The following is a 20,305-nucleotide window of genomic DNA, read 5'->3' as shown; positions in this document are numbered from 1 at the left end:
TGATGGGATTGTTGAGCGGTGTTGTGGTAGGTTTCTGTAATCAATCTTCAACTTGGAGGCGTCTTAAATATGAATAAAATCATCCCATTTTGATTTATAGTGTTTACCGAAACGAGCGCGCTACTCCTAGAAACTTGCATGCCCCCATGAATAATAAGGCAGTAGAAAACCAATATTCGCACAAGTTGATTAAACAGTGCGACGTACCACCAAGTTCGCAACGTGATTATGGTAATTTGCGGGAGAGTCGGCGAGGCGAGTCGGAGCAATGAAGGACTGTGTGAATTTACTGAAAATATTTATTAAGTAATTTAAAAGTTATATACAAAACACAGAACGTCCACAACGATATTTTTATTTTAGTACAAAAGCCGGTTATCATGTACACAGCGTTTAGAAAACAATGTACAAATATCGCCTTATGACAAACCTCAAGTGAACGAAACATTAGTAAGGCTGTACTTAAGTGTTTAGTAGGTAATTCAATAAAAAACATCTGAAAAATACAGAAATAAAAAATAACGCAGTGCCAAAAAGATCACAAAGACTAGAAAATGTTGGCAACTCACCGATGGAGGAGTGCTTTCAATTCCGTTGATAACAAGGCACCTCTTCAATGTTATATACATTTTACAATAACAGCATATATTACGATTTATCGATATAAATACAAAAGCCTAATCACAGACACTATAAATTTGACTTAAAATTGTCATTTAAAACGTTAAAATAAAATACTTAAGTACTGATAAAATTATAACAATTGGCAGTTTTTATTACATGAAATTCTGATTTTAAACAATTTTGTATGAAAGCTACTAGTTATAAAAATATGATTTACACTGTTAGGAAAGGCAATCAGCTCTCTCTTGACGGAACTAAACCAAATCGATAATTTTGATATGTCAAACACATAAATTAAAACCTTCCAAAAATTACCGACAGTAAATTGCAAGTTCTCAAATAAAATCAATGGATGTCAGAGTGTTGAAGCACCCACCGAATAAATAATCTAGCTTCTCTAACAACAAAGTAAGTATAGGTCAAAAAAGTCCCTTTTCCTTCTTCATAGCTGTCTGCTTCCAGCTGGGTAACTTCTGGAACTCCTCCTTAGTCATGGACAACAGCGTCTGGAAATCTTCCGGCGACAGGTAGATCTCCAGGTGAGTGGGGTCCACGCCTTCCGGCAGCGGCTTCTGCAGCAGCTCCGCTAGCGGGTACGTCGTCCTCAGGAGGAGCGCCAGTTCGTTCTCGACGGACAACTTGGCGTCGGCCTGTCTGCCGTCTTTCACGTTCAGCTCCGTTACGTCGTGCCGCTCTATCCAATAGGGGAAAAGGTTTTTGAATTCCAGGGGTTCCAGTCCCGCCCACACCAGAAACGCGGGTACCGACTCGTCACCGCTGTGGTTCTTTTGCCAGTAGTTGACGGCGGTCTGCATGGCGGCTTTCCTCTCCGCCTGCCACCTGACCGCCCCCGATCCGGTCTGGTCGCCGAGTTCCGCTTCTTCCTCTCTCTCCGGCCACCAACCTTGCCACAGCCATAAGTCGTGATGGTTATCGATTAAAAATAATGCTGGAAAAAAATCAAAATCAAAAACTTTCAACACGATACACAGTAAATCGAGAACAAAATGAGGGGAGAGATGGCAACTTCGGGAGTTCGCGGTTTAACCGTCGGCGCTGCGGTGGTTCCTACGGTTTAGAACGCGACTGTGTGTCAATTGTTTCGGAACATATGCTTCGGTCAACTCTTGGAAATTCTAGTTTATTCGCAAAAAATAATGTCTGTCTCAAAGTGTCATTTTGAATTTTGTTATCTGAATGACTTGTCATTATGAAAAATCTCCGGCAGTGAAAAATCCGCGTGCAGTGCGTGATACGCAACTGAATAGGGTTGAATTTGCCGAAGAAATGAAATTCGCATAGGAAATCTTTTTTCCCGACGTGAACATGCATCAGAGCCGTCATCCCTTATCAAAACGCAAACACTTGCCGACAGATGACTCCCTGACAAAATGAATTAGGGCAACGTCTATGTTTAAAAGTTATATCGTCAATCAAAATTTTTTCGAGCGGATGTAAATTCTGGTCAGGGAAACAAATTGTCAGGACGTCTGTCTCTTCAATTATTCCACCATATTGTGGCTGAATACGTAATGCTAACCCGAATCAATTTGTCATTTGGACGTCGCCTACTTTGCTGAATCTGTGTTTTTGGGGCAGACATCTATACCTAATAAATATTTAGTAATTTTTTGTTTTCAGGATGTAAATACTTTTGAAACAAATCAAGCTCCATTTTTTCTACTCGATAACTTTTACTGCAGTACTGATTGATGATAATTAATAGTTATTTTGAATCTTCATATTCTTCGAATTTTCGAAGTTAAACTAAGTAAAAATGTTCTTCCCCTTCAATTCCATAGAAGATACAAAAGACTGTTGAATTCAGCTGTTACTAAAAATGACATAGATATTGTTGGAATTATTCAAACGTAACAGTGTAATTTTTTCAAATATGTACTTACAAAATCCAATAAAAATATGTAAAAAGTGTAACGATTTTTTTAATTACATATGCATTATAAAGGTGTTTTTTTTTAAGTTTGTCGTCGAAGTTGAATTTGAAGAGTCGATTGTGAATGAACCATTCGTCTTATAAACACTGATTTTTTCATATATCTACTATGTAACTATGTAGTTAGTAAATATATGGATTTTTCAAACTGCAGATTAAAAACAGAAACAAAATGCAAAAAGTGAGGTTAGATTTAAAGAGCTGATGCACCACTTGTCTTAAAAGACTTATTTTCAAACTGCATATAAAACACGCAAAAAGTAAGGTTAGATTTAAACAGCTGAGCCTAGCAGAGTTGTAATCCGGTGGCGAGTTCACAATCGACCCTTCAACGGCAATTTCGACCCTAAATTAAAAAAAAAAAAAAAAAAAAAAAACACCCGTTATGTGCCACCACAATAGAGAGCAATGGAGTGAAAAACTGTTCTAGATTTTTTTTTCCTCTCGGTGTCACATTTATAATCCTGCTTTATGCACTAACCTTATTAAAGAGAGCCAAATTAAAGTTTTTAAAATGAATCTTCTTTTTACAAGAATCGGAATTGGTTAAAATAAAGTCTGACAATTTAATCTAAATCTTTAGCTGGTGACTAGATTAGATTAAAACTGTATCATTTTAGATTTAGATAATTAGTTTACAAATTTACACAGAAAAAGTTCCAATGTAGTGTTATTTGGTGGCATTTCAAGGAAATTAAAACACTGCTGCTCAAGAAATTATAATTCATTCTCGTTTGTGCGATACTGTAACCTAACCGGGATTAGTTGATGACGATTAACTATTAACAGCCATGAAGCGTCCATTAATTTGCACAAAACCATATTTTAATTTTTCACAAAGTGAAAAACAGGAAAAGTTCAGTTGGCAACGTGGTTTATCTAGTAATATAACTAGCTTTTTGCCCTAGATTGTGCACTTAGGTTGGTAGTTCCGTAGCACGTTTGCCTAACTTCACGGTAATCGATTTTGAACAAAATCGAAGACTTCGAATTCAAAGACATTCACATTAATTTGTCCAACAGAAACTTATTACACAACAACAATGAGGTTATGTATGAATTCTCGACACCTGACTGAACTTGATCAAGATTAAGTTGTCTAACGGTCCGTTTAGATAATCTTTTATTCTGTGATTAAATATAATTGATGCTGCCAAAACATCTACTACGTCATCAAATTTAATGAAGACTAAAACCTTAACCTACGTTCGTTGACCGGGTAATAATTTCCATTAAAAATATAATTTGCTGGCAACAAAAAATAATGTATATTTTTTAATGTATCTTGATCTATTTTCCGATTCATTAATTCCACTGAAACACTCGCTGCACATTGAATGTTCAATGATCAATAAATTAATCAGATAACGTACCTACTCCATAAAAATTACATAAATACATAAATCATTCCCAATCGATTCATGACTTATAAATAACACAAAATTTAATTGAGACTAGTTTTAGATCAAAGCGTGTCGAGTTTCCATGAAATAATAACTCACCAGGTTGACTAGCTGAGTAAAGCTCAGTTTGTAGAAATGGATATGGACTAGAATATTCACTTTTGTGCGGGCACACTATCTCTGTGGCCTCAAACGTTCCCGAGACACTACTGAGATGAAACAGCCTCATGGTATAATCATACTCCAAGTCACTATCCAACAAAGAAACATAATCTTCCCGATTTTCACCCACCACATCCAAAAACTCTTCGCTCTCCTCGCCCTCGTCCACTTCCACCAGCTCGACATCACCCTCTTCGCTCCAGCAGAACTCCGTCGCTCTCTTGTCGATAATCTTCTTCGCCGCCAGTTTGGCCGCTTTCTTCTTCTGTCTGCTGGACTTCGAACCGTGCCACACCGTAACCTGCTCCGACTCGCAATCCACCAACACGAACGAACCCCTGCTTCTCAACTGTTTCATCTCGCACGGTACCTCGATGAGACACACTTCGTCTTCGACCTCGGCTCTGGTCAGGAACAGTCTCGCTTTGCCGCGACCGTCCGACTCTTCTCTCTTGCCGTCGTGCACCACCATCGAACCCTTGAACAGCTTCAAGAAAGCTGCAGGTTCGGAACCTTGCACCACTCGAACCTGGGGCGCTTTTTCGTGGTCGAGTTCGACGGTCAGGAGAGCGGCCGAGCCCTTCTCGTTGATGGACGCGTTCGACCCTTGCCAGCAGTAGTAGACGCATCTGTCTCGGCCGGCTTGCACGTGTTTCGACGGCTTGCCGCTCAGTTCTCGTCCTTTCACCGTCGTCCTGTACTTCCACTTGATGATGTAACTGTCGCTGTTGTAGAAGTGGCCGATGGAGTCTCGGCTCAACTGCTCGGGGTGGTTCTCCAGTATCCTCCAGACGGAGATCTCCAACGTCTCGAATTCGAACAGTCTTTTCGTTTCTTCGTCGAAGTAGCTGTCGCCGCGGCCCAAGTGGAGGTTCTCCACTGCTAGATCCGGCTTGCTGCGGCTCTCCTTGAGCATCTCGGCGACATCGCAGGGTTTTATGTTGTAGGAGGGGTCGACGGTCTTCCCGTTTTGATCACCTTTCACTTTGATTATTCTCGAGAAGTCGGGCCAATCTAAAAACTTCTCTTTGAACAAGATCGTTTCTCGGTGCTGGGTGATTTTGGCGAAGAGAGCCCAGTCCGGTCGACTCCCTCCTGTCTTGGATATGTCCGTGGAGGGTCGATTTCCCAGAATCGAGGCCACGTTCAGCGGACAAATACTCCAATCGGTGTAGTCGTAGCCCAACTCCCACATCTCTTTCGCCAACTTGAAAGCCAACTTCTTCTTGTCCACGGGAGCGTTCTTGCCGCTCCAGACGTACATCTCGCTGCCAAAATCAAACACGAACACTTTCGTCGGTTCCAACATCTCCACTTTAGGAATCGTCCCCCAATACTCATCCACAGACACCAGCTCGTTACCCTCCAACTTGTAGATCATGTTGGTGGAGAGTATGTTGCTCTCGTAAATGCCATCCTCTTCTGGATTGCCTCCGCTGGTGAAAATCTCTCGCTCCTCGCACCCCAGATTTTTCCAGAACATTCGTGTCGCCTTGTTCATTAGCGAGCTATTGTCCGAATTCAGCGCCACCACTTCCACTTCCTTGCAGCCCAAATCGCCACTTTGTTGAATATGATTAATGATGTCCGACGCCCTCGACTGTTCAATAACGTTCGAATACTTCCCCACATAATTAAACAAAGTGGTGGGAGTGACCAGGATGTAATTATCGCCCTCATTGATACTAGCAGCGACAGGCTCGACTAATCTTGTTTGTACGTGTTGGCGACCTTTGACATGCAAAAGCATCAAGTCTTTGTAGGGCATCATCGTGGTCGTGTAGGTTGATTTCTTTAAAGCCACTTGTTTGAAGTCTTCTTTGCTCACCAAACCCGCCAGAGCCGCGGGGGCTAACTTCGAGCTCTTGGCAACTGCAACAAAAACTTCACTAACAAGAACAAACAACAACAATGTGACGTCGTCTTACGCTTCTCTATGTTCAGTCTTTTCCTTTCTCTCTCGGCTACGCCCGTTAGGATTTCTGTATATTCGTTTGAAATGTCGGCACGCGAGGCCAAAGCTTTGATGGGGTTTTTGGAAGCGCCACGTCTCCTTTGCACTTGTACGTTTTTCTTTAGAACTAAAAGGGACTGTCTGGTGATTAAATCGAAATCGCCTGCGGACACCTCGACTTGTTCTGTCGTCAATTTGGTCTCTATGCTCTTGTAGAAGTCTTTAAACGTCTCATCATCTGGTCTAGAAACGGATACTTTTCGACCTGAAGCTCTCAGAGAAGTGTCTGAACCTGTAACGTTGCAATGAGAGATTTGTTTAAACATGCACAAATGTCTTTACCAGATGAGTCGTGATCTGGGTCCGGAACGGAGTAGCTCCTCGTCAGTTCGACGTATCTGATTTTGTCTGGAGACACTGGAGTAGAGGAGGAGTCGTTGCCTGCAAAATCACACATTGTAGGCTCAAATTCGTGAATGACTTAAAATATTCGTTCCCACCAATTTAGCGTTGACTCAAGGAAATGCAGGAATAAATTAAGTCGATATTTAAAAGTTTGTTTATGGTTGTTTTACATCAAACAATAAAATTGTTTCGCAAATGCAACAGAAATGAGAAATTTATCGATAGCTGTTTGTAATCATTTGCTCAACGCAATATACCCATTTTATCAACGGGTAATAAAGTTGGAAGTTTCGAAATGATCGATTTTTGGAAGAAAATAAAGCCGTTCAATACTGATGTTACTTTTCTATTTTCGATTATTATTGGAGCCTTGTAAAACAGAGTCACGGAAAACATTGAGAACAGCAAGGGTGGGCTTCAGACGCCTGCGCCCCCTTTAGGCAAACAACAAAACTAGTACCCGTATCTTATCAGGAACCAGATTTTCTAATTAAATATATATTACAGCAGAATGTCTTAAATGTTTACATATATTTTATTGCCGTGAGTCATAAATTATTTCCGTTTAAATGCATTAACATTTATTACGTTATAAAAATATTTACAATTAAGTTAAATCCGAGCTATAATTGCCATTGTTATTAATGGGATGTTGCGGCTTATCGCCCAGCTTATTATTTTACTGGCGCAAAAATTATAGTTGTCTGGAATCGAAGAACTTTTAGATGAACTCATGAACTCGATTACTGAATGTGAAATGATGTTTTATTCATTTTGCAACCCTCGGAAAAAAGTGGCGATTAGTAAAGAGTTTGAGCTGAAGCTTTTATTGTAGTCGTCATGATTGATCAATTTAGATTTCAAATGTTTGCCTATCAATTTTCTTCAACATTTTTTTCAAAAAAGGAGATTGTTTTTTCGAATAAATACAGTTGATAATAAAAAGCTGTTCCAAGTTTAGTGCGGTTAACGGAGATTATAAAAAAAAAATAAAAGTTAAATATTAGAAATAAATCTTTCTTTCTCAGTCAGGTGGAAAAACTGTTATACTTTCGGGTAATTCGTTAATAGTAGTAAATATGGACCTCCTCCAATAACTTTCTCAAGTTTTTTCAGCAACAGACTTGATTATTATCAGAGGACAGCCTGGTCTCAGTTCACCCCTGGTCATTGGCGTCATTGCCTTATTTGTACTTCATTAGCAGTAGCCACCGCTCGAATGATCTATTTCGTAACCCCAAAAGTAGAAACTGATTGGGGTGAGAGAAGTATGAGAAATTTAATTATGACACCATTTAATTTTTAGACAATTTTAAATAAATTCATCGACTTTTAAGTTGAAGTTAAATGTTTAAACGAATTTTGAACAATTATTCATTTGATCTAACTCAAAGTTGGATTATTATTTAACTTTCATATTGATGTTGTAAGACAATTTTCAATAATTTTGTAGCTAAGAGAACTACCGTTTCGCAGATACTAATGTAAATAAAATCTTTGAAATCGTAAGTTTTTATCTTGAAATTTTTTTTATCTGATCATTATCACTACCTACACTGTCTTCTACATTTCATAAAAATATTTACTGATGTTTCATTACGCAAATACAAAAAAGAAAGCTCTTTACAATGTTGATGTAAAAAAAAAACGTGTAAAAACGTGAGAAACTTAATTTCAATGTCCATGTCATTCTTTTACACAAGTGCTTTTATATGAAACGGGCATAACCTATAACATGTTCAAATAAATCTGGGACAATTTTATTTTTTTTGAGGGTAATGTGGGTTGAACATTGAACAATATTTCCATGGATTTTTTGCTGCCAGAAAAAATAACAATTTAATTTATTTGTCAAAGTTGACAAGTAATTATACGAGGTGATCAAGGACTGTGTGAGTTGGCGGTAAAAAGAAATTAAACGTGAAATACACAACAATTATCTAAAAATTAAGTAGAGGAAATGCCCAAAGTGCCCCCATTTGGCTCTTAACATAAATTAACACTTTTTTTAGGCTTTTGAGCAGATTCACCAGCATGTTTAATTCAATTTCAAATGTCAAACGTCAAACGTTACTTGTCAATGATGCGGCTGTCAGTGTCAAGCCGTCAACAACCGGAAGTTACTCCAGTTGTACAATTTAAAAATTAAATTCAGTATCACCAACTCAAACAGTCCTTCTTGATCACCCCGTACTTTTCAAAACAGTTTTATGGCAAAATGTCTAATAATAGGACTTGGCCAATAAAGAAGATTTAGGGCATTGTTTAATTCATTCCATGCCAAAAAGACTGGAAGTTATTTAAAAAAAAAATGTTGCTCCAACAAAATATAAATTTTCTTTCTTATTACGTTGTTTTATTTTTTTTTAAATAAAATGTTAATTAACTGCTTGAAGTCACATTTAAAACCCAAAAAAGAAGTTGTCCCAGATTTATATCCACAAATAAAATTGAGAGTCACGTTACAACAGTTGTCCCAGATTTATTTGTCAAATTTTATTGATGAAGTGAAAGATGTATCGAAACAAAATAACTTCAACACTGAAATAATAATAATTTCTTTATATACTTTATTAAAATCTGACATTATGGCACCAAGACTTTAAACATTTTTTTAAATAAAAAAAATCTTGACACGACGTAACATGCCGGGATTTTTTTTTTACATTAGATTATAATTCATGTGTCACATTGGGGTGAGGTCGTTAAAGTAATCAGGAAGTCGGTTGCAAAAAATGCAGTTGTCAAAAAACAAAGCTAGTGGCGTCATTTATTAATTGTAAACTCTCATTAAATATAAAATGTGACATGACTCGTGAAACCGGAATAGCACCAGTCCTGCGGACTTTGTAGCTCGCTTTCACTAGAAGATATCATCAATGATAATCACACCACTTGTTATTATATTACAGCTGACAATAGCACCAGTGACTGTATTTTTTCTAGAGCAATTTCTGACACTCTCCAATAATTTGTAGGTGGTAAATGCACATTATAAAATGTCATGACTTTTTCTAATTACTAATTACAATTCAAAACAATTACCTCAATTGCTTGTCCAAATTTTAATCGCAGACTATGATTAATGTTTCAATCAGCTAGAGCGCCTGACATTAAAGATCACCAAAAAAATGTTTATAATTTTGATGGCGATGGGAAAAGCGCAGTTAAGATAAATAAGTTTGGATTGGGCATCCACTAAAAAATGTGACATTACACACAACGTACTAAACGAGACACTCTTTTACAATTACGATTACGTAATAAATTTCAATTTATTTCTTTATTTAAAAACTATTCATTCCAAATCTTTTGAACGGTAGTTTTAATAGAATTCAATGTCAATAAAAAATTAATTTAAACTTTGCTGATAAGTCTTATCAAAATTTCATTACGTTATATGTACATAACAACAAACCCAAATCTGCAAATAAAATTTCTATCAAACTGTCAACAGTAAATTACACTTTGATCAGACTTAAATGCTTAACAACTCGAAACACCATTTCTCAATTATCGCATTCGTTATTAATTTCCCATCGACTTTTCGCCATTTATTCGCATTCCGCGCCACATTTTTTTTGCTGTGATTTCGTCGGCGATAAATCAAAAATTCCGTACCTTCCTTTCCTTTGAACCGTTTCGCTTGCGGCGTCTTCTTGTTCTTCTCCATCGCCGGAATATTGATCGGCAAATTCGATTCTTCTCTGTTCTTCTCCATCCGTCCCGCGACGGAAAACTTCTCCGCGTCCGACTTTTCCACCCGGCTCTTCCATTGTTTGGACGCGGCGTCGAGCTCGTCCTTCTTGATTTCCAAGATCGACTTCTCCGACAGCTCGTCCTGTCCGAACAAGAGGAACTTTAGACACCACAGCAAAACGACGACGACAACGCCGACCACGACTCCCAACATTTCACGCTGCTCTCCCGCAAAGATATGTGCGCACTTTAACTTGGCACCGGCCCGGACCCACCGACAAACTATTAATATTACATAAATGAATTGTTTATGAGCGCGATATCTGTAATTCAGATTGTTGTTACGAGCAATTATGTTTCCACTTGGGAGAGGAGATACGGGTATTAAATTGTGATCTGTTTGCTTTACGCTGGCTTGTCACTCAACGTTTAATGCACGACTGAGGTGTTGGCAATCTATTTACGATGACACACGCATGGTATAGGACTTTCCTCCCAGAAGGAAGACGCGATAAAGGTTTCCGGTTGGAACACTGAAGCTACACAAAGTCGATTCGAAAGCTATTAGCTCCGCGATTGTCACGATTGAGAAATTAATCTTCTTCTTAACTGCTAATCTCTTCGTCTTGTCCGAAGACATGAATATCCTCACGGACATTACATTTAAAAAATGTGACCAGTTTGTGATTCGTACGAAGACGTCAGTGACGCAAGTTTTACCACCACGGGAAAATATCAACTTCCAGTAAAATTCAAATTTCCAAAATTAATGAGAAAAAAATATCGCGCGTTCAAATGAATCCTGGGCTGAGTAGGCGTTGGAAAAATTAAACCGTTTAGAACAGTGTAAAGTTTGAATTTCCCGCCGTTTGACACGAATGACATTTGTTTATGTTTAATCGCAATATAATTGAACATGTTTGTTTTCAGCAAAGGGTGCCCCCTTTGATATTTGCTTCAAGAATAGGAATCGTTAAATTATTCTATTTTTAATGTAAAACAGTACAGAAAGAAAAAAAGAAAGATTTTTTTGGCTCTAAATTTTAGGTTAGCTGTCAACATGCTCCAATTAATCTACGCTTTAAAAAAGCACAACAATTGACGGTTTCCAACGCCTTCCGAGCCCAGGATTTCATTTGAACACTCGATACTATTTCCTCCCAAAAAATTTATCCAATCACATTTAATTGAATCTTAACAGATGACGAACAAATGACAGAGGCACTATTATGTCAAAATTCGCTGCCAAGTGTTTGTCATTTGGCAGAAATTCAAATTTGGCAAAGATCTGATCGAACTAAAAATATAAAAAATACTATCAAATAGTTATTTGTATATCAAGGCCGCGAAATCATGCTTTCACATATCGCGAGAAAAATTGTTGCCGAACCAAGACAATCTCGAGGATGTTAAAAGGTGTACACAACATTTTTTGTGCAACCGAAAAATTTGTAATTATTATAAAACGACATAAATAAAACAATTCAGTTTGTAAATACATAATCGTAAAAATGTCGCAAGAGAATTGTGGTGAAAGTGATGTTTCAATTTCGTGTAGGTACTCCTCCAGAGTTAAAAAATACGTACATATTATAAATTTTGCGGTTTCTAATTTCATATCGGAAAAATCTGAACGCCAGTCTTACATGGAAACTCTGATTTGTATCAAATATGTTGTAAAAGAACGTTTACTTTGACGGCCGTCGTTAAAAGCAACGGCCGAGAAATTGCATTTCGCGGCCTGTTTTAGGTACGCGAAGTGCTCGTTTCGCGTACGGTTGCACAAAAAATATGTTAAACTGCTGGAATAAACTATCATTTTGACAAATGCGTGTTAATAGTTAATCAACAGGAAGTTTAACAATAAACAAACAAGTTTTAACAATAGAAACATAATTCGTTTTTAATCTTCGTTGTGTGGAGACAGTAACGAAAGATTGATATCTACCTACACGATAAAAATGTTCTGTATTTTTATCCTTATCTGAGCAGTTGTAAATTTTGCATCGACATGGAAGCTATGTCAATACAAGTTCAAGATTATAACTTCTGCATTGTTAAGTATGCATAGCCTAGATACAGAAATCGAAGTTCCATTTCCTACCCATCAAAATAATAAATTATGCATCGCGTGAAACGTTCTGAACATTTCCTGAATATGTTCTTCGCGAAAGTGAGTCTTTACATACTGACGATGATTATCTGCTCAAGGACGATCTAGATAATGGCGAGCTAACAAATGAAGGAACCGAACTGTCGTCACAAATTAAACATCATAAGCAGCAAAGTAGTAATCAAACAAGATAAAACAGTAAATTTCTGTAGAAAAGATGATACCGTCTCGGAAGATTTCCCAGAAAAATTTGAAAGCCGGTTTCCTTTTGAACAACCGAGCAAATGTTACACGCTTGTACGGTTGATTACCAAACGGGTCATGGATATGCTTTACAAGATGATCAACCGATTAAGTGAATCATGTTTGGTACAAACGGAGAAACGTCCGCGACAAAAAACATTTACTCAATGACGAACTCGTTTCGCAATTACCTCAAAAGACATCACTCCACGACACCTTCGATATCTCCCTTCGAACTGTGCGTTTGCAAAACTATTAAATAATAACACGCTGTACCAACACCTCCGCTCTATCACACATTCCAAAACAAAACATCGTTGTGGCACCTATCGCCTTATCAGATTAAACAACGTAACGTGCTATATACAAAACGGTACAGGTCCAAATAGTTTTCCCGGTGTTTGTCTAGATTACGGAAGGCGTCGACCGAAACAAATACTTACATTGTACCTATTCATATTCAGAAGTTTGAGTTCATCGTTGGAGTTGTTGTTCTGCTGCAGCCTCCTCCTCCAACCAGACTCGCCGGTCTGCTGCAGCTTCGCCTGGATTTCTTCGATGGCCCGAGGCATGGCCGATTGGGTCTGAGATCTGCGGATGGAGCTCCCTTTCCGACTTGCCGACCCGATCTCATCCCCGAAGGTGCTCTGGCTCTTGCTCTTCGACAGAACACTTTCCAACTGTTGTCTGAAACGAGACAACAAACCGCTCAGAAAAATCACATTTTTATTTCACGACTTATCTACTAGGTAACAAATTGCTTCAGTTAACATTGCAACCACGCGTCGAGAGAAACACAATGGGAGCACTGCCATAAAATACAGCGGCGGCTATAATTGCCTATTAAAATAATGTACCGGCCGAATAAATCCATTGAGGAGACGGAAAGACGTGAAGCATCGTACGATGGCCAGGCTGAAATGTGACGACTCATCAAATGTGATGACATTAGAGTCTGTTTAAAAAAGCAAGGTCATGGTTACACCGTATAAATAATGGGCCAAATAAACACAGATAGAAAGCCGCGCTGCGCTGCTCCGCGTCCCATTATGAAAAACTCCATTTTCAATGTTGAGGCGCCTTTCTATTTTACTAAGGACTCACTAGAGATAAAAAGATACAACGCAATAGGTGACTTCCTCTGCAATTAACACGATACTTTGACATTTCGTAGTTTTAATTGATAATCGGAATTTCCAAACAGAAAAAAAACATGGAGGAAACAATTAAGACGGTTGATCGGATATCCGTTCCAAGATTAAGAACGTGCGCTTTAACAGGTTTCGTATTAATTTCGAGTAAATTATTTAATTTTCTCGATTTTAGACTGAAGAGGGGGCGTTTCCGGGAGTCTACGAGGGTATCGTCCTCGCCCACCAGAATAACCCCGCTCGGAATAATTCCGATGTCGACGTAAAAATAGAACAATCAGTGTCTTCATGGTCCCCGGGGAACCGGCGTAAAGGACACCGGCGTGACCTTAATAAAATGAAAGAACGAGAACTGTCACTGACGACGCCACCCTAAAAATAAAAGCAGCCGGGAGGAAGTTCAAGAACGTTACTCTTTCGACTCGTGGGAAGGGCGTAGTTAATGAGGCGTTAAGAAGAAGCGAACGGTGTCAGGAAGGACGTCACATCTGACGTAACAAATAGACGAGATAGATTCGGTTCCTTTTGTGTTACGTCGCCGTTGTTTGGGTTTATTGATCGCCATTATAAATGTTTGTCTGGCGCCCTTTGCACCGTCTGCCACTGATACTGCGCCAGTTAAGGAAGGGTTAGTAATCGGGAAGTTTGCCAACGGTGAGTGGAGTTTCGTGTCCCCGCATCGAGTTTACTTGTCATTGCGTAATGGAGGGCCCCTGATGAGCACTAATGAGGCTAATTAAAAAAGGGACTGCGACATGTTGGCATAACTTCAAAGCACGATATCGTACAAAATTACGAACTTATCTGGTCTTCCTAATGGATTATCAACAATAGAGTGTTGATGGAAATTCAATAAAGTCGCTCTTGTTATTACCAAAAATGATAAGGTTATGAACTCGGTCATCAGATAAGCGACGCAAATCCATTTACTCTTGGAACTTTTATTATTTCTAGACATGAGTGATGATAACATTATATTAAAGTTAACAAAAATCCCTCTGATCAAATATGTATTCAACAATTGCGTTATGTCGAACATCGTCGATATAAATTAAATCCGGACAGTTTAACAGTTTTAAGCGTGCCCATTCTCATTACCTTTTACGGTAAAACCACGAACACAAACTGTTACACTTGATACGAAAGGCAATCTTTTTGTCACTCGGATCGACGCATTAATATTTTTTAAAATGGGTTATTGCCAACTTTTACACGAATTCCACGCAACGTCCAAGTGCTATCGCAGATCTGACCCACGAATCATTACTTTGCTTTACAACCAAAACAAATTAGAAAGCTTTCGTTTTTATTAAATTTTTAGCCTATTCACATGTGCAACTAATAAGTGAAAGCAGTACGAAGATTAAATCAGTTAATCTTAGTTCGCATTATCGCCATTACTGGAACATTAACACAACTGTGATGCTCATTTGGATACTTTACACAAATTGACTGAACGGAAATACTTTAATGGTTTTGTTCTGGTGTCGGAGAACACAAATTTCGCATTTATTTCAACCGTATATTCACATCATTATGACGAACGGTTTCTTTATACAAAACAACGAAAAGGCGGCGAACAAGTACAGGTTCAAGCAGATACTCCCCTAAGTTGGAAAAAGTTGCGCACTATTACCGGAGGGTTGATAAGGGGTAAAAATACACCCCTTGTCCTTACCAGGTTAATCCAATGGACACACATTACAAACGGAATTACGTGCGGCTAAATCAGATCGAAGAACAATCGTCCCACTTCATCATTCGCGGATAAATCAATAGTTTCATCGGTGCAGAAGAAGAACAATTCATTCGGCCCCCACAAATCAATACTTCATAAACGTGATGTTGATTGTGTGACATCAAAAAAAAATGAGTGGGTCCGTCGAAAAATGAGAGAAAAATTCTACATACCCCCGTCATTTTGGTGGCGCTGTCAGATCCGATGGCAAATAAACGTGAAAAATCACCAGGCCCCGATTGATGGATGTGCTTGCGTACGTCGGTCACAAGTGATCAAACATTATTCTGCGGTGTAAGTGTACCGTGTAGTGACAGCTGCAGTGTTGTACGCGCACTGAATAAGTTTGCGCGGCTGTAGAGGCTGAATAATATGGACTAAAATCGTCGCCACTGCGCCTGGTCTTGATGCCGGGCTTATGGGGGGCCCTCCTAATGCTACACGTGCGATGATGACACCGACGCACTTTCAAAAGTCACACTGTAGCAGTGTAGCGTGTCCATTGAGCTCGTCGAACGCAAAATCAAAAAGTGCACGTTGATGCGCACGTGTCTAAAGTTTTATCCTCACCCCCAAAAATCGGTCTGCTTTGAATGTAAAAGTCATAAAATTTGAGAGGGGGGACTGAACCGCTGTAGGTGTATGTATATAAATGTTGTAATTATTTGAACGAAATGTGTAACAATAAAATTTCTCCGCCAACATTTTAATATGCTATCGTTGGATTCATAAAAATATTCGAACATATTTTATTATAAACTGCGGAATTTATGAGCATTAAATTTTATGCTCTATCATATCGCAAATATTAAATTCATATAACATTACGAAAAGCTATCTTTTTATCATCTTGTTGCAATATTACATATGTATTATATTTACAAACGAAAAATAAACTATGGTGCATTAAAAAAAAACAAGTGTCTCTAAAAGAACGCATATCAAGAGTCCCGTGGAATTGTGCAGTTCTATAATTTTATGTCAAATTATTAAATCTTAGCGTAAGTTGTGAGTTCGACGACTTTTAGGGCCCGATTTCAAGTCATGGTCGCAAACAGATGGTGCAGCGCAAATGTGTAGCTACCTAGCTAAACTTGCAATTTTGCGCCGTTACCATGACAATACAAGTTGCGACCGTCGCGGGTCAACGTGAAATCGGCCTCTTAGGGCCCGATTTCAAGTCATGGTGGCAAATAGGTGGCCCAGGGCAAATGTGTAGCTATCTTTGTCCTACACATTAATTACTAATATGCGTCATCTTTCTCAAACTTGCAATTTTAGGCCGTTACCATGACAATACAAGTTGCGACCGTCGCAGATCAACGTGAAATCGGCCTCTTAGGGCCCGATTTCAAGTCATGGTGGCAAATAGGTGGTGCAGCGCAAATGTGTAGCTATCTTTGTCCTACACATTAATTACCAATATGCGTCATCTTTCTCTCTTGCGCCGTTACCATGACAACAAGTGCGACAGTCGCAAGTCAACTTGAAATCGGCCTCTTAGTTGTTTTGTTTGTGATTTTCTTCAGTTTTTTATATTCTAATTACTTACAAAAGTCTTTATTAAAAACCTGTCATTAATGGGACTTACATAACATATACTACAGAGCGGTAAAAATAAAAATATTCGAATTCCACAGGACTCTTAATTGATATACGTTCTTTTAGAGACACATAGCACATTATTATTTTGCCACCGAAACAGAGTCATCCTACAGCATTCAAAGAGACATATTATCCTTTTTATTTTTTAAATTTCTTGTTACTCTAGTTGAGCATTGTCATTAAACTATTAGGTACGCGATTAGTTTCCATTTTATTTGTGACTTTGTGACTCGGATCTAGTATTATGAACCGTTAGTTGTCTATACAATTTAAAATTAAGTGTTGCATGGTACGAATGCACTCAAAGTGAGCAAATCTGGAGCGACCTATTATGATTTTAAAGTTCCATCGGAGCGAAATGATGCATCTAAAAGCTTCGTTCTACTTTTAGCAATGCAACAACTTCTAAACGAACTGTTTGCAACTGATAGAACAAAGAATTTAAATTTGAGAGGACTCATTTGGCGATCGTTTACGCGATGGTAGCTGGTTCCTTCTAGAAAACGTAGCTGCAGTAAAAGATGATAACCTTGTATAAACATTTGAGTAGTAAGAAAATTTATTGTTGCTGGATTTCCCGTGATTCTATGATTGCTCAAAAACAGCAACGCGTCGAATTGTGTAAAGCAGTGTTTCCCAAATTCTGGGTCACGACCCCAGAGGAGATCACGGTAGAGTCGCAAAAAAGATAACGACTATTTTGAAAATACGGAGTAATTATGAAAAATAATTTAATTAAATGACTAATCATAAAACACAATGGAATTATTTTGGCTATGACCAACTTCTCAAATCTAGGCTTTGTTTAGACAAGCACAAAGGAATCACTTTCAAGATCAATTCTGTTTCTATATTTTATTTTGATTGTGAATATGTAATACCTACTTTAGAAGATGCAACTATAAGAGTGACGTATGCTTGCTTTCTCTTTTTCTTATTATTTTATCATTATTTTGCAATTCTTCTGCATTTTTTTTTAAATTTTGAGATGGTTTTGCACCATGACAATGCTTCATTTCATATCAACCACTTTACCTCAAGAATAAAAAAGGCACTGCCTTTGATGTTATTCCCCAGTTTACAAGATGCGATCTTCAAGCCGCGATCAAGCCGTGGAAAGTTATCTAAGTAAATACACAAAAAATTACTTTTTTGTTTTGATTCCATCGAACTGAATCGTGAATACTTTGAAAGAAAAAAAAAAACGTTTTTTGGAACAAGATTGGTTTGATTAGATTGGAGATACTTCGGTCCAACCCACATCAAATTATTATCTCATTTATTAAGAATTTCACTAACTAATTCAAACGTTGTTACAACCTACAGTTTATTTAAATCATGTGATAACAAGCTTATTTAAACTGTCATTCTTATTTTCGACGGTAAAGAGGGTGAATAATATCTATTAATCATCTTTGAACAGTAGAACACAGAATTTTGGATGAAATGTTTTGTTTTTCATTAAAAACAAATCGTTTTAAGGAAAAAACTCAACTGTGTTAACCTATTCTGAAGGCAATAATTCAAACGATTTGTTTCCGACATGTAACTTAGGTAGTTGGTGAAATCTTGGGTGAAAGGTCGTATGAATAAAAGTCATGATCTTTGTACATTTGAAAATTTAGAATTTTTCTTTTTTTTATCAGAGATAAGTTTTTTAAGAGCCGCAGTCAAACTTCTGTACAAATCCCAAATAATCAAATTCAAGTCGAGCGATAATAAATGGCATTACGATAAGTAAAATTGACGTCTTGTGTTTACTTTTTACTTGACTTTGCTAAACGCAGTAGACACTGATAATAATTTTTCGGCTGTCAAAAACACTCTTTTCGAAAAGCAACATCAGAAATAACAAAACAATTCATTCGACAATCGATTTCCACACTTCACCATTTAAAATTCTGAAACACACCGTGAAATTAGCAAGCCTCCCACACTCCCCGCTGTTCATGAATTATCAATTTACAACTAAAAGTTTAACCAACAATTACGGCGTCACTTAAAATTAATTCGAACTAGAGGGAGAGTTTTGTGGCAAGTGTGACCTTTCAATTGGAAACTCGATTAATTTAAAGTTTTCGTTGTGAAACAAAGAGCGTCTTCGTCACGATCACGTTCGAAATCGAGGGACGAGCCCTGCGAACCTTTGAATTTCAGCGTGCGCCGGACCCGTTCCCGTTTCAGCTTCGCTTCGACATTATAATTATAGATTAAAAATGACATTTCGTCACGAGCTCGCCATTTCGACATCGATCGGTTCTGTACACATCGTGAATAATGGATAAAGACCGGGCGATTTATAGTAACTAGTAATCCCACTCGACATTGCGTTGATGCAATGAAGAAATGAAGTTATTATTGCGGGACAGATGTCCAAGTTTTTGCAATCCCGCAATCGCCACGGAATTCTGTTTTAGGAAATTATTTACAATTTCACACTTCTTTCACCGACCATCCATTTGAAATTAAAAACAAGTGAAACTATTATTACGGCGTTAGGTAACTGATACACATATTAGATAATTGTTAATTTACTTTCGACTGATATTCAGTGAAGACGGTTTTTTACACGAATTATACGCACATTTCGCACTGATGCTTTGATGTATGCGAAAAATTAGAAAACATTAGGTAAGAACTGTTGCATATTGATAAGCGATGTGAGCAAACCATCTACGTGAAAAGTCCAAAAACGCCAACTTTCAATTTCCACTCGTTTCACGTGTACTGGTCATTTCTCAATTTTCACTTTTCACACCTAAAACATCCATGGGAAGACCCAATGTTCTGATGATATTTACACACGTTATTAAAAAGCTGAAATTGAACATTTTCTTTTTCTAAATTTTTTAAAAAGTAGAAACTTTATTTAAAGCCTGTGGGTAGGATATTGTCAGGTTTTTCTTTTATACAGGGTGTATCTAAACGGGACAGTAGGCGTACAAGATATTGGAGGCGTCTTATGCAGGTCTTTATAAAGTACTAATACTTTTATGAGGGTTGGAACGTTTGGGACAGCCCGTTGCTGTCGGCCGACATAAATAACTCAAATTCATTGAACGTTCAGAAATGGGCCGCATTTAAACATTTCTTACTGAGGGGTCTTCAACGCATTTGTGCTCTGCAATTTTTGCGAAATTATAAAAAAAATAGGTGGCACCGATCAGGATTGTCATAAATGTATTTTTATTTTTTTATTTTCAGAGATACGCAGTTTTACAGTGTTCTTTACTAAGGTAATGTAGCAAAGTACA

At 37.9% G+C, this 20,305-nt stretch overlaps 1 protein-coding gene across 7 annotated transcripts in view; it reads right to left on the bottom strand.

The window, feature by feature from the left end:
- Nucleotides 1-281: 281 nt before the first annotated feature.
- The window catches only part of LOC138126976 (supervillin-like), a 73,765-nt gene continuing 53,741 nt past the window's right edge, over nucleotides 282-20,305 (bottom strand). For 6 of the 7 annotated variants that reach the window (XM_069042826.1, XM_069042858.1, XM_069042851.1 and 3 more), the window contains 6 exons: nucleotides 13,001-13,244; nucleotides 10,124-10,343; nucleotides 6,440-6,538; nucleotides 6,072-6,389; nucleotides 4,081-6,015; nucleotides 282-1,573 (listed from right to left, as the gene is read on the bottom strand). In XM_069042826.1, the coding sequence (XP_068898927.1) occupies nucleotides 1,044-1,573; nucleotides 4,081-6,015; nucleotides 6,072-6,389; nucleotides 6,440-6,538; nucleotides 10,124-10,343; nucleotides 13,001-13,244 (3,346 nt within the window). In that variant the 3' untranslated portion in view covers nucleotides 282-1,043. The remainder of the gene's footprint in view (nucleotides 1,574-4,080; nucleotides 6,016-6,071; nucleotides 6,390-6,439; nucleotides 6,539-10,123; nucleotides 10,344-13,000; nucleotides 13,245-20,305) is intronic. The other variant, XM_069042863.1, reaches the window with a different exon arrangement.

This window comes from Tenebrio molitor, chromosome 1 (assembly GCF_963966145.1).
Source record: "Tenebrio molitor chromosome 1, icTenMoli1.1, whole genome shotgun sequence".
NCBI lineage: Eukaryota > Metazoa > Arthropoda > Insecta > Coleoptera > Tenebrionidae > Tenebrio > Tenebrio molitor.
This window is presented reverse-complemented; position numbering and strand designations above follow the sequence as displayed.